Source organism: Hoplias malabaricus, chromosome 6 (assembly GCF_029633855.1).
Source record: "Hoplias malabaricus isolate fHopMal1 chromosome 6, fHopMal1.hap1, whole genome shotgun sequence".
NCBI lineage: Eukaryota > Metazoa > Chordata > Actinopteri > Characiformes > Erythrinidae > Hoplias > Hoplias malabaricus.
In genome coordinates, this window is record NC_089805.1 from 7,610,445 (window position 1) to 7,621,844 (window position 11,400).

General features: G+C 38.4%; 1 protein-coding gene across 1 annotated transcript; it reads right to left on the bottom strand.

Annotated features, from left to right (window-relative positions):
- Window positions 1-1,787: 1,787 nt before the first annotated feature.
- On the bottom strand, window positions 1,788-7,499 carry tnfsf14 (TNF superfamily member 14). Its single transcript, XM_066675714.1, has 4 exons — window positions 7,235-7,499; window positions 5,201-5,243; window positions 3,510-3,599; window positions 1,788-2,397 (listed from the first exon to the last, which is right to left on the bottom strand). Exons 1-4 carry the CDS (start codon window positions 7,448-7,450, stop codon window positions 1,994-1,996), a joined length of 753 nt encoding a protein of 250 aa, XP_066531811.1. The 5' UTR covers window positions 7,451-7,499; the 3' UTR covers window positions 1,788-1,993.
- Window positions 7,500-11,400: the final 3,901 nt, after the last annotated feature.

Consider the following 11,400-nt stretch of genomic DNA (forward strand, 5'->3'; position numbering starts at 1 on the left):
AGACAGCAGTGCTCTACAAGCTTTTGAAAAAGACCTTAGCACAAGGTTATAAAGGTACATCCGGAGTGTCAGTCAGTGAGGTTTCTTTCGCCTGAAGACCAACAGCAAAAAAAAAAAGAATCCAAACCACAGACTTGCAGCTTGCAGCAGCAGGGTGACAGAATCGTCCTCTGCAGTGTAACGCAAAGAAGCATTTACTTTAAACACAGAGACATTTTGACATTTTACAATGAGAGATATTTATTTTCTGACCCCAAAAACATATAAAATACAAAAACATCAACATTTCTTAAATAACAATACATTTCGATAAAGCACAGTTATTTACACGTACATCTTGTTTCTAATGATTTAAAATGTTTAACAATTATAAACTTGGAAATATGCCAATTTTTAAAAAATCTTTAAAAGTTTATGTTGAGCTTAAATACTTTCAGTAAACAACAAACAACTTTTTTATATTTTTTAGTAAAAAAAATGCTTGTACTTTTTCCAAAGTACTTAACACTGTGCAAAATATCAGTATTTCTAAGCTGAAGAAAGTAGGTCATTAAAAAGTGCTTCCTTTAATATATATATTTATATATTTATATATATATATATATACAGTGATCCCTCGTTTTTGGATGCGTTCCAAGACCCACCCGCGAAAAACGAATTTCTGCGAAGTAGAGGAAAGATATTTTTTTATGTATTTAATGAGTATTTGGACATTTTTTAAAACCCTCCCTGTGCTGTTAACAACCAACCCTTTGCATTAAACAGTCGTTCTATAATGTTTTTCAGCTGGAACTACATGTGATATCCCACCAGTTTCTTTAATAGAGTCATTCCTAAGCTGTGATTTAGCGTAAGTAAATTTCACTCGGATGTGGACATGAACAATTCATGTTCTGTACGTAAGAAACACTTGTAAATGATATATTTTGTCACCTACAGGCCCAGTCTAATACATGTAAATAATAAAAAAGCCCCCTTGAAAAAACCCACGAAGTAGCGAATCCGTGAAAGATGAACCACGAAGTAGCGAGGGATCACTGTATACATATATAATCAAAAACAACAACATTTTAATTACACTTTATGGTCATTGTACAACAGTGCAATGAAATTTGACCTCTGCATTTTTTTCATCCCATATCTGCCAGAGATCACACACACGGACACACACTCAGGGGGCATTTTGGGGGATGGGTGCCTGGCCCAAGTTCACTTCAGTCGTGGATATTTCCTGCCAGCGTTCTTTCAGTCCCAAGCAGGCGTCTGTATCCCGTAGGCCACGGCTGCCCCCAAGGCTGGCACTGTTCATTTTCAGTGACCTTAGCTAACCCCATGTCCTTCATGTAAATAACTTTAACCTTTTCCACCATCAACAGCGACTTCTGCTTCATGGTATATTTTGTAAAGTGAAATAAATAAATAATTACAGTGAATGCCAAAAAGGAGACAGAAGATAAAGCAGAAATATTTGGGCAAAATGAGTCTCAATTCTTTGTTCTCACAGCTCAGTTACAGCACTGGCAAGAGTTGTGTGGGTAGAAAATTTGGCCCAAATTCGTTGCACGATACACCTGACATCCAACCTATATAAGGTGGACCTGTGGCTTAGATGAGGTTACTAGATTAACTTACCACCGTCATTCAAGACCAAAGGCTGGCAGAAATAGAGCTTCTGGTCTGCCTTTTTTGGGCCACAATTGGGCCAAATATTTTTTGCTGCCTGGGAAGCTACTTTGTAAATTGAAAGTGCTAATGTAAAATAATCTCCATACAATATAAAAGCCTGAGTCAAAGACCATTTAGAACTTTCTTTTTTTTGGGGGGCGGGGGGGGGGGGGGGTTGTGTAGACACCCAGATTTAGGCCATAAAATGGATATGCTCAAAACAAAATACAGTGAAGTACAACTCCTACAGTGAAGTCTACAAATAAGTTTATTGCGCCCATGTTATTAGGTTCGAATTCAGAAATTCAAATCGAATCTTTGACTTTGTCTACAGCATAAACATACCAAAATAATTTTCCCCAGGGCTCTGCAGAAGAACCGTGCCATTTCGCACCAGGACAAACACAGCATCATCTTTGAACAAGTGGAAGACGCCGCCCAGGTAGCTGCTTTTCAGGGTGCCTGTTTTTTTAAATGCTTTGGAGTGGGCCCCACGGTAACGGTAACGTAGGAGCTCAATGGGATCCGGGCTTGAGTAGCGAGGTGTGGTCATCGTCACCAAGTGATTAAAGGAAACCTCATCTGCGTCAAAGCAGAGTTGAGAGTAGATGAAGTAATAGCCTTCCTTCTGAACCACAAGCTTGCCTTCTTTGTAGTCCAGCTCATAAAGGACATGTTCCACTTCGTCGTTCCACGGCATCACTCCATTCACATCGGGCCGTTTACTGCCAGCTTCACGTTGAACAATAAATGACAAAAAAAAAAGACAGAAATAGTGTTTGAACTTAAACATGAACTGGAACACAGTCAGCCTGCTACTTTGCCCTTTCCTGGGGTCTGGGAATGGACAGAAACACTTGATTGGACGTTCTACGCAGTCAAAGGTCACATTTGACATCTCTGAGATCAATTCACACTGGGTGTATAAGTGTTCACAAGGCCATATATCACCTACAGAAGCTTGCCAAGGCAAATAAACCCATACAAAGATTTATAAAGTCATTTTTCTGTAGGAGTCATATGTAATAAGATATGCATATGTCCTCAAAACCAGTGCAGTCATGAAAAGCTTAAAAAACGGCTAAAACCCAGAGCTTCCGCTCTTCACTCCTGGGCCCCCGCGAAGAACTGAGCTGTGGCTCGTTCTCATTTAAAGGAACAGACTCTGAAACCAGTCGCTTTGAACAGGGCTGTTCAGACAGTGATAGAACTGTGCTGTGCTGTTTGGTCTTGTTTTATGACTTTAAGCTTATTACAATATGTTCAGGGGGCAAAGGGCATCCTTGTACCCTTTTGTAATAAAACATGTCTGTAAAATCCAATCAAACCCAGTGTAAGATCAAATACAAAAGCCTACAGCTTAGAACCTTTGTTACGGACAAGCAAGTGTTTCTGATCATTCAGAGTACATCCAGCTTCTGTTCAGCATAGAAGCTCAACTCCGTTTGGCTCTGTTTGACTCTTTATAGAAAATGTAATGCTAAAGATGATAATTACAAATGCTATTGTACATGTGCTCGAGGCAGCGGGACTAATTACTATCCGCAATTAGCTGTTTCTTTATCACTACAAAGACTTAAGCTACGATACATTATCAGCCTTACGTCATTGTGAGAGTAAAGCGCTCAGCTAGTCGCTGATGTCATTTAATTCACAATTGCCGTGACACATAATGTCTGTTCCGTACAAAAGATGTCACCTGACAAATATGTTACATGCACATGGTGAAGACAGATTGCAGGGTTTTAGAGATGTAAGGTAAAGTCAGTCAGGTAAAGTGTCTATGTGAGTTGTAGGTGGCATGTAGCAGCATAAACGCTGTGCTGTACTTTAGGCACCCTCACCTATCAGATGTGCAAGAGGCTTGGACGGCTTCTTAAATGCAGGTGGCCGTGTCCTGGGTTGAACTGGGAATTCCTCAGTGGCTACGTCACCTGACATTACATAACATTGTGAGTATTTTACAAACATTTAATGAATTACATTTAGGAAATGGTATTTAAGTATATTTACATTTGTATCTATATTTAGACATCTTCAAAAATCTACAAACCCCATTTCTGAAAAAGTTAAAGAAGCCTTGCTAAATGTAAGTTTAAAAAACAAATGCAACAAATGTGCAAATCATTTAAAGCCTATATTTAATTGAAAATATAATACAGACAATTTTTTTTTTACACTGAAAATTGGAAAGTTTGAAAAACTCAATTTGATGCGAGTAATATGTTCCAAAAACAGGGACAGGGCTTGTTTACCATTGTGTTGTCTCCCCTCTTCTTTTAAAAACCAAGACAGTCAGTGGTTTGGGGAATTGTTTCTAAGCCCACGCAGTAATTTCCACTAAAGAATCGTGTCTGTTTTTTATTCAGTGCTACCTGAAGTGCCCAAAGATCTGGTTTTGTGCCTTGTCCATTGCATTTCCCAGATGATCTGAATCTATTAATCTAATCTACTGTAGATAATGAACTCCAGATACATTGAGCCAACTCTCCTGTTCTTGATGTACCATAGGCCAGTCAAGCGAGTCATGCTGTTGTAGCCCGTACAGAGTGAGGTCTGGCACTGTCTTGCCTCAATAACCATGGACGTCTCAAGAAAGAACCTTGATAGCGTCAATGGAAAATTCTTAGATATGAATGTCACCTCTGTTGTGGTCACTGATGCATCCAAAACCAAGACGGAGGTTGGCATTTTGCACCTGTCACCGATAACAGTTTGGACTGTCCCTTTCTTCATTAGCATTGGAAAACATGACATGCATTTTCCATTAAAGCAACTGAAACTTGGATTCTTCTGACCAAAGCACGTATCTACTGTCTTTTGGCCCGTCTGAAACGAGCTAGAAGCTTTGCATAATGGACTTGTGGCTTTCTCCATGAATAATAGGGTTTCAGCTTGCAATACTTGATGCAGTGGCAGACTCTGTTAAGTAACAAACGTTCTCCCAAGTTCAAGGCTATATTTATCACTGTAACACACAGGTTTCTTACGCAGTGCCATTTGAGGGATTCAAAGTCATGCTGATTCAACATCGATGTTCATTTTAATATTTCCTACATCGTTAATTCTTTGTAATCTTATAATTATAAATGTTCTGTTTGAACATGTCATTATTCCCTCGTGAAGTTTATTATAGCGATGAGCAACCATCGCCTTGTTTACGTTTTTGTGTTCATCTGCTCATAGTACAATGCTTCAAAACCGTGTGACAATTAATATAAAGCTTTTCACTGTTATTTTGCCCCATGATTTGGAGTATGTTGCAGGCATCAAATTTTATAAAATGTGTTTATATTTACAAAACACAATGATGTAGATCAGTGACAATATTGGACATTGTTTCTTTGTACTTTTGCCATTTATAAAAATAATCAGGAAAAGTCAGAGATGTTGTTTTTATTGCATTTTACAAAATGTCTCCAATTTTCTGGACATTAAAGCACTAATCCATATCTTTTATGTACCATAAAGGCCATTATAACTGATCATAATTCAATATAAATCAAAGACAAGTACTGCAAATGGCATTATGTACCTTTTCTTGCACCACTCTGTCGAGCTTCATTTCCGACAGGTTCCTTAGGGGAAAAAATGTAGAAAACATGTATCAAACTGAAAATTACAACATCATACATCTTAATTTTTTACAGTATTTATTATATCTCCAAAGTTTAGTCTTAGAGGTTGGTTGAATTTTCTTATAACCCAAGCTTAGGAATGCCAACATAAGGAATGCCAGTGTACATTCTTAGGCCACAAAAAAAAAACCTCTATACTCTATATCTCACATGTCTAGTTTCAGTGTTTCTCACTAAGGGCCTCTAGATAAATACACATCCTTTCAGACTCATAGTGTAGAGCTTGTGGATTTTTCTGATTTGAGTAAGACAGGAACTTGTCTTGAGAAAGAAACTAACATACAACTGATGTCTGTGGTTGATGCTTGAGTGAATGTTGCCTAAAGGGAACATAATGTTTGAATCTGTTTTGCTGAGAGGACTCAGTTGTCCAGATTGAAGGAATAGAAGAGCAATAAAAAGAGTTGATAAGTAAAAACTTAATAAATGAATTATGTTTATTAATAAAAGAGTGGGAAAGTGGTTGTAAATTGTATAGAAGTTAAACATGGGCGAATGAAACATTGATAGATTTGACATTATTGTGGTGTTGTGGGCTAAGTTTCCTGCTTTTTCTGACACTAAAATAAACATGGGTGGTCTTTAATAAAGCTTTATAAATAGAGTTAAGGATGCATTTAGACAGGTGTGAAATCAGACTAAAATATATTCATCTCACCCCTGTGTTTGAAAGAAAGCCCCTGGCATGTATTTAGAGCTATGTCTGCTGAAGGTCAGTCACACACACTTGCAGGAAGCTGCACTTCTTGAGGGGCTACAAGGAACAGGGTGGGGCTTGACCGAACATAATGACAACCTGGTGTTTCCGAGCAACATCGTCGAATGTTAAATGACTATATTTCAGAACAAAAGCTGAGATAAGGCCTGTTCTAAAAATGCGCTCGATACTCATGTCATTTTAAAACACATAGATTTCCTCCATGTTGAACGCACTTTGTGTTGCTTATTTTTGAGCGTTTTCGTTTCCCTGACCGCAGTGCGAGATTTAAAATCGCAGACCATAATAATCCAAAATAATAAGACAATTTGATGCGTTAAGACATTTGGAAATGTATTTATACATTGAAATTAAACTGAACTACTACTAAACTACGTGTAGTACATACACTCATTTATCCTAAGTGGCTAACGCAATGTTTGGGAGTATTTCGAAGGAAACTTACAGAAACAAACACCAAACATATAGGTGGATAAATATGCTTTACAACCCCCAGTCTAAACACCAGAATGTTATGTCTGCTGAACACACAACACGTGTCAACAAAAAATATAAATAAATAAAACATTAAGATGTTGGTTGGTTGGTGTGGTGGATAACAATAGCACCACAACCCAACGGAGTGGGGTTTGATACCCAAGTTGGGTTAAAAGCCAAGAAATAACCAGAAAGATTGCTAACTCTGCATTAGCCACATGTGAAACCATGACTAGAGAGTATGTCACTCTGGATTAGAATCTCTGCCAGTGGATGAAACAGAGGCTTATTGTTATATATATTTTTAAAAAATAAAGCGATATATATATATTTTTGGTGGCTTATTGTTGGCTAAACAAAGAATTTTAAAGTGATTAAACTGTTGAATCTCAGTAAGGACAATTACCTAAGCAGCTCTAAAGAAAGCTCTAGATATTTAACTTTTTCTCAACAGTTTTTTAAAACATTCAATGAAATTATGGTCCATTTCAAAGCACCTGTATTAGACACTTTTATTGTGACAAAGAAGATCTAACAAAACCAACACTAAAAATAGGAAATGGCTTCACTAGAACCACAGCAATACTATAAAGAGACCAGTTTGAAAGCAGAAAACTTAAAAAAGAAAACACAGTGCAGAGTAAAATGCTGGTTTGCTGATAGGTGAATAAGTAAAAGAAGAGTTAAAAGTAAACTGCAGCAGTGGCTACAAACGCATGGTTAAGTTTGGACTTACTGAGCCGTGCTTGCTCTTGTAGAGGTCGTAGATGAAACAAGCTTCCACCATTATGCCGAACAGAGCCATGAAGACCAGTAAGCAGAGCAAGGTCTGGGTGTATTTGCTTCTCTGTCTTAGGGCCAGCCTCTGGCCAGGCTTGGGGGGCAATGGGGGCAGTCCTGCCCTGCTGTCCACCACAAACACAGAGGGATACTCAACACCTTGCTTGGCCATGTCCAGAAAGTCTTTCCCTCCACACCCTGAAGCAGAGGTTACAGCAGGCCCTCTATCACAGAAAAGAAGATGCTGAGCAATGGACTAGCAGACAGCATAGCAATGCGCATGCACACACACACACACACACACACACACTCCTACGCTAAGAGAGAGAAACTCACGTGATGAAACTTTTAGCACTCCCGGTCACAAAACGTGGGCAGACATTCAGAGATGAGATGCTTTATTTAAGATCTATCAAAAAAAAAAAAAAAGTAAGTCACACACACAAAAACGAAAAAGGCCTCGAGTCCAAACCAGGACAATCGTAAATGCATCAAAAGAGAACTGTCCTGGTTCTCATTCAGAATCTTCACTGAAACCAATCAGTTTCTCTGAGAACTGAGGAAATGCTCATAAAGGTGTGAAGAAAGAAGGAAAGACGCATGCACACATACACTCTTTCTCAATTTACTTTATTCATGAGTGTTTTACTTTTTAACTGCGTTACAACAGCTGCCCAAGTGGTGAATTTAGAACTGAAACTGCATTTTACTAATGAGCAACTTGCTTGGCTTTTAGAGATAAAAATCAAGGACTGATTTCATGCTGTTTTTGAAGGTCTTGGGTTAAATTAGCTGCACTTGCTCAGGTGAATTAAATGCCATTATGAGCAAATAGTTTAAACCCTTTTTTAAAAACACTCTGTAAATGTTTGGGAACTGAGGAGACCAGTTGCTGTAAGTTTAAAGTAACATGTTTTTCTTTTCTTGCTTGTTATTGGATATCATCTGCTTGGCAGTTCTCAGACTTCATTATAGCGTGTTCCTTTCATCATGCACCAATTTTTTAAAATGTGTGTCAGGTCTGGACTAGTTTTGCACCTCGACCCTTTTACTAAGGAGCCATGCTGTTTGTAATCCGTGCAGAATACATAAAATACATTGTTTGTGTTTTTCTTGTTACGTTTTTGGATGCAGTGATGAACTGTGCTCACAGTCAATGGTTCTGAGCACATGCAGTGATTTGTATGATTCCACTTTAGATTTGTGTACACTTTTCCAGTCTTTTGTACAAGATTTTCAGATAAATATAGGGTTCAAATGAGTTACACATCTTTGCACCTGACCAGTTTTTAAACTCTGCATCAGGGTGTCTTCAGCCTGTGTTTTGCCGTGTGCATGTGACAGATTAGAAGATATTTTAGGTTAGTAAGTCTGAATAAAACAGAAAGTAGAAACAACCCTGACTCTGACAGAAATACACATGCTATGTGGCCAGAAGATACGTAGATTTCCTGTATGTAGATTGCTTGTCTGCCACAGAACTGTCAAATTGAGAATTGAACTAACCCTGCATAAACATCTATAAACATTTAGTTCATGACAAATGAGTCTTTATAGATGTTTGCGTGGGTTTATATCAGTTGTCGTGAAAAGCTTTCATTACAGTAAAGAGCTACCAGTCTTTTAAAGTGTTATTTAAGGCTTGTGCATATTTTATGAAGTGATGTAAATTACATAACTTGCGGATGTCTTTGCATGATAGTTAACGTTATGCAAATGTCAAAACACACGATAAAACGATAAACAAAAGCAGAGCGTTTAATTGACAGGTTGAGCATGAGTCACGACAGTTCTGTTTGTTGCAAAGCTACCTCAGTCCTACTTTCGTAATTAACACACACTCTAACATGGTGCAGTCAGCTATCTGAGAGATCTATAGACATTTGTAAATAGAAATCTGACCTTGTTTTCCGTTGCATTTTGTAGATACTTGATCATTATTACTAATAACTGTAGAGTGGAAATATCTGATATCTACAGTTGTATGAAAAGGTGTGGGTCACTTTTTTTTTGGAAAATCCTTATACAAATGTTATTTATAGGGGAAGAGATTGGGCTAAATGCTTATTTATTAAGCAGACAAATCCAGAACAGGCTTTAGAAAAGCCCCTAGGCCTGCACTTAGCAGAAGAACAGCGTTTAGGTGAAGGATGAGACTTATGAGAAGTGTGGTTACAGCATAACACAAAACCACTGTTCGCAAAAACACAAAACAACCACCAACAATAAATGACACACACTGTTTTACCAGACAGCAGCGTGCCAGAGAGCCAAGATGGATGCCACAACGTGAACTGTATATTTAGTGAAAATACAAAGTATTAATAGTAGAATAATCATTGGAGTAAACTGAAGTTGGGTCAGTATTCTTTTTATCTTATCACATGCTCAGTTCTGTTTCCCTGCCTCGTGTCTCCGCCCGCTCTGTGCCCTAGCCACACCCTATACCTATGAGCCCTGAGTGTTTACAGGGTTTTCCTGACTGTGTGTAGGTCACTGTCACACTGTATGGTCATTGTTTGGCGATTGTTGCGTTTGTTTAGTTTGTGTTTTTGTGTCTAAAAAAGTCCCATCTCGGTGTATGCTTACATCTCTGCATCTCATTAACTCTCCAATCTTACAATATGTCAACAATAACTTTCAGTCATTCATCCATTCATTATCTGTAAGTGCTTATCCAGTTCAGGGTCGAGGTGGGTCCAGAGTCTACCTGGAATCATTGGGCGCAGGGCGGGAATACACCCTGGAGGGGGCGCCAGTCCCACACACTCACACATTCACTCACACACACACACACACACACACACACACCTACAGATACGTTTGAGTCGCCAATCCAGCTACCAACGTGTGGTTTTGGACTGTGGGAGGAAACCAGAGCACCCGGAGGAAACCCACGCAGACACGGGGAGAACACTAAAAAAAACCATTAACTCAGTGTTTCAAGTTGGATTTTACAGTCGCAGTAAAACAAACTTAGTCATCCAAAAAGTCCTGTATAATTTGTAGTTTCTTCTTCTGTCACATACCTTTTTTTCAGATAATTTCTGCACATTTATTTACAACATTGTGTCTACTGTAAGGCATTTAGTTTAGTTACAGCTGCATGTACAATCCCCGTAAACATTTAGCTGTTGATTCAACGTTGAAATAATGACTGCCGTCTAAGTCAACGTTTTCTTAAGGTTGAAAATGAAAGTTGAAAAGACGTCCAAACACAGACGTTGAACATACGACTATAAGGTCCACAAATAACTGACTTTTGGACATCCATTGACGTTATTAATTGGTCAACATTTAATTAAGATGGATTTTGGACGTCCATTGACATTTAAAATATATCTCTGACAGACTGACTACTTTTACTATATATAGTGCTGTTTAGACCTGCTGCATTGAAACACAATATAAGCCGCCCATTAATTACTTAGAATAATTTTATAATATTTTTTTTAGTTACTTTAGGTGAGTGAGATTTTTTTACTTATAACTGGTTAAATGGAATGTGCGTGTTATTTATTTATTTGTTTGTTTATTTATTTATTTATTTATTACAGTTGTTCCTGAGTGTTGTTTTTTGGAATAAATGCAGTGTCGGTTCTGTTTTGAAAAACAAGTGTAACGGTTCATGAAAATTTTATTTATAGAACGTTTTTAATGTACGTTTATGGAATGAGTGAAGAGATTTTAAGGGTTAATATTTAATATTGCGATACACTACGTGAACCTATTGGACTCGAGGGGTCACTGTTCTGCTTAGGGCTCACACACATTCTCTCTCTCTCTCACACACACACACACATACTCTCTCTCTCTCTCTCTCACTCTCTCTATCTCTCTCTCTCTCACACACACACACTCTCTCTCTCTCTCTCACTCTCTCTATCTCTCTCTCTCTCACACACACACACTCTCTCTCTCTCTCTCTCTCTCACTCTCTCTCTCTCTCTCTATCTCTCTCTCTCTCACACACACACACTCTCTCTCTCTCTCTCTCTCTCTGTCTCTCTCTCTCACTCTGTCTCTGTCTCTCTCTCTCTCTCTCTCTCACTCTGTCTCTCTCTCTCACTCTGTCTCTGTCTCTCTCTCTCTCTCTCTCTCACTCTGTCTCTCTCTCTGAGA

Coding starts and splice junctions, on each gene's coding strand:
- tnfsf14 (XM_066675714.1), bottom strand. CDS start 7,450: ATGGCCAAGCAAGGTGTTGAGTATCCCTCTGTGTTTGTGGTGGACAGC. Junction 5,244..7,234: donor ACAAGAGCAAGCACGGCTCA/GTAAGTCCAAAC, acceptor TTTTCCCCTAAG/GAACCTGTCGGAAATGAAGC. Junction 2,398..3,509: donor GCCTCTTGCACATCTGATAG/GTGAGGGTGCCT, acceptor TTCAACGTGAAG/CTGGCAGTAAACGGCCCGAT.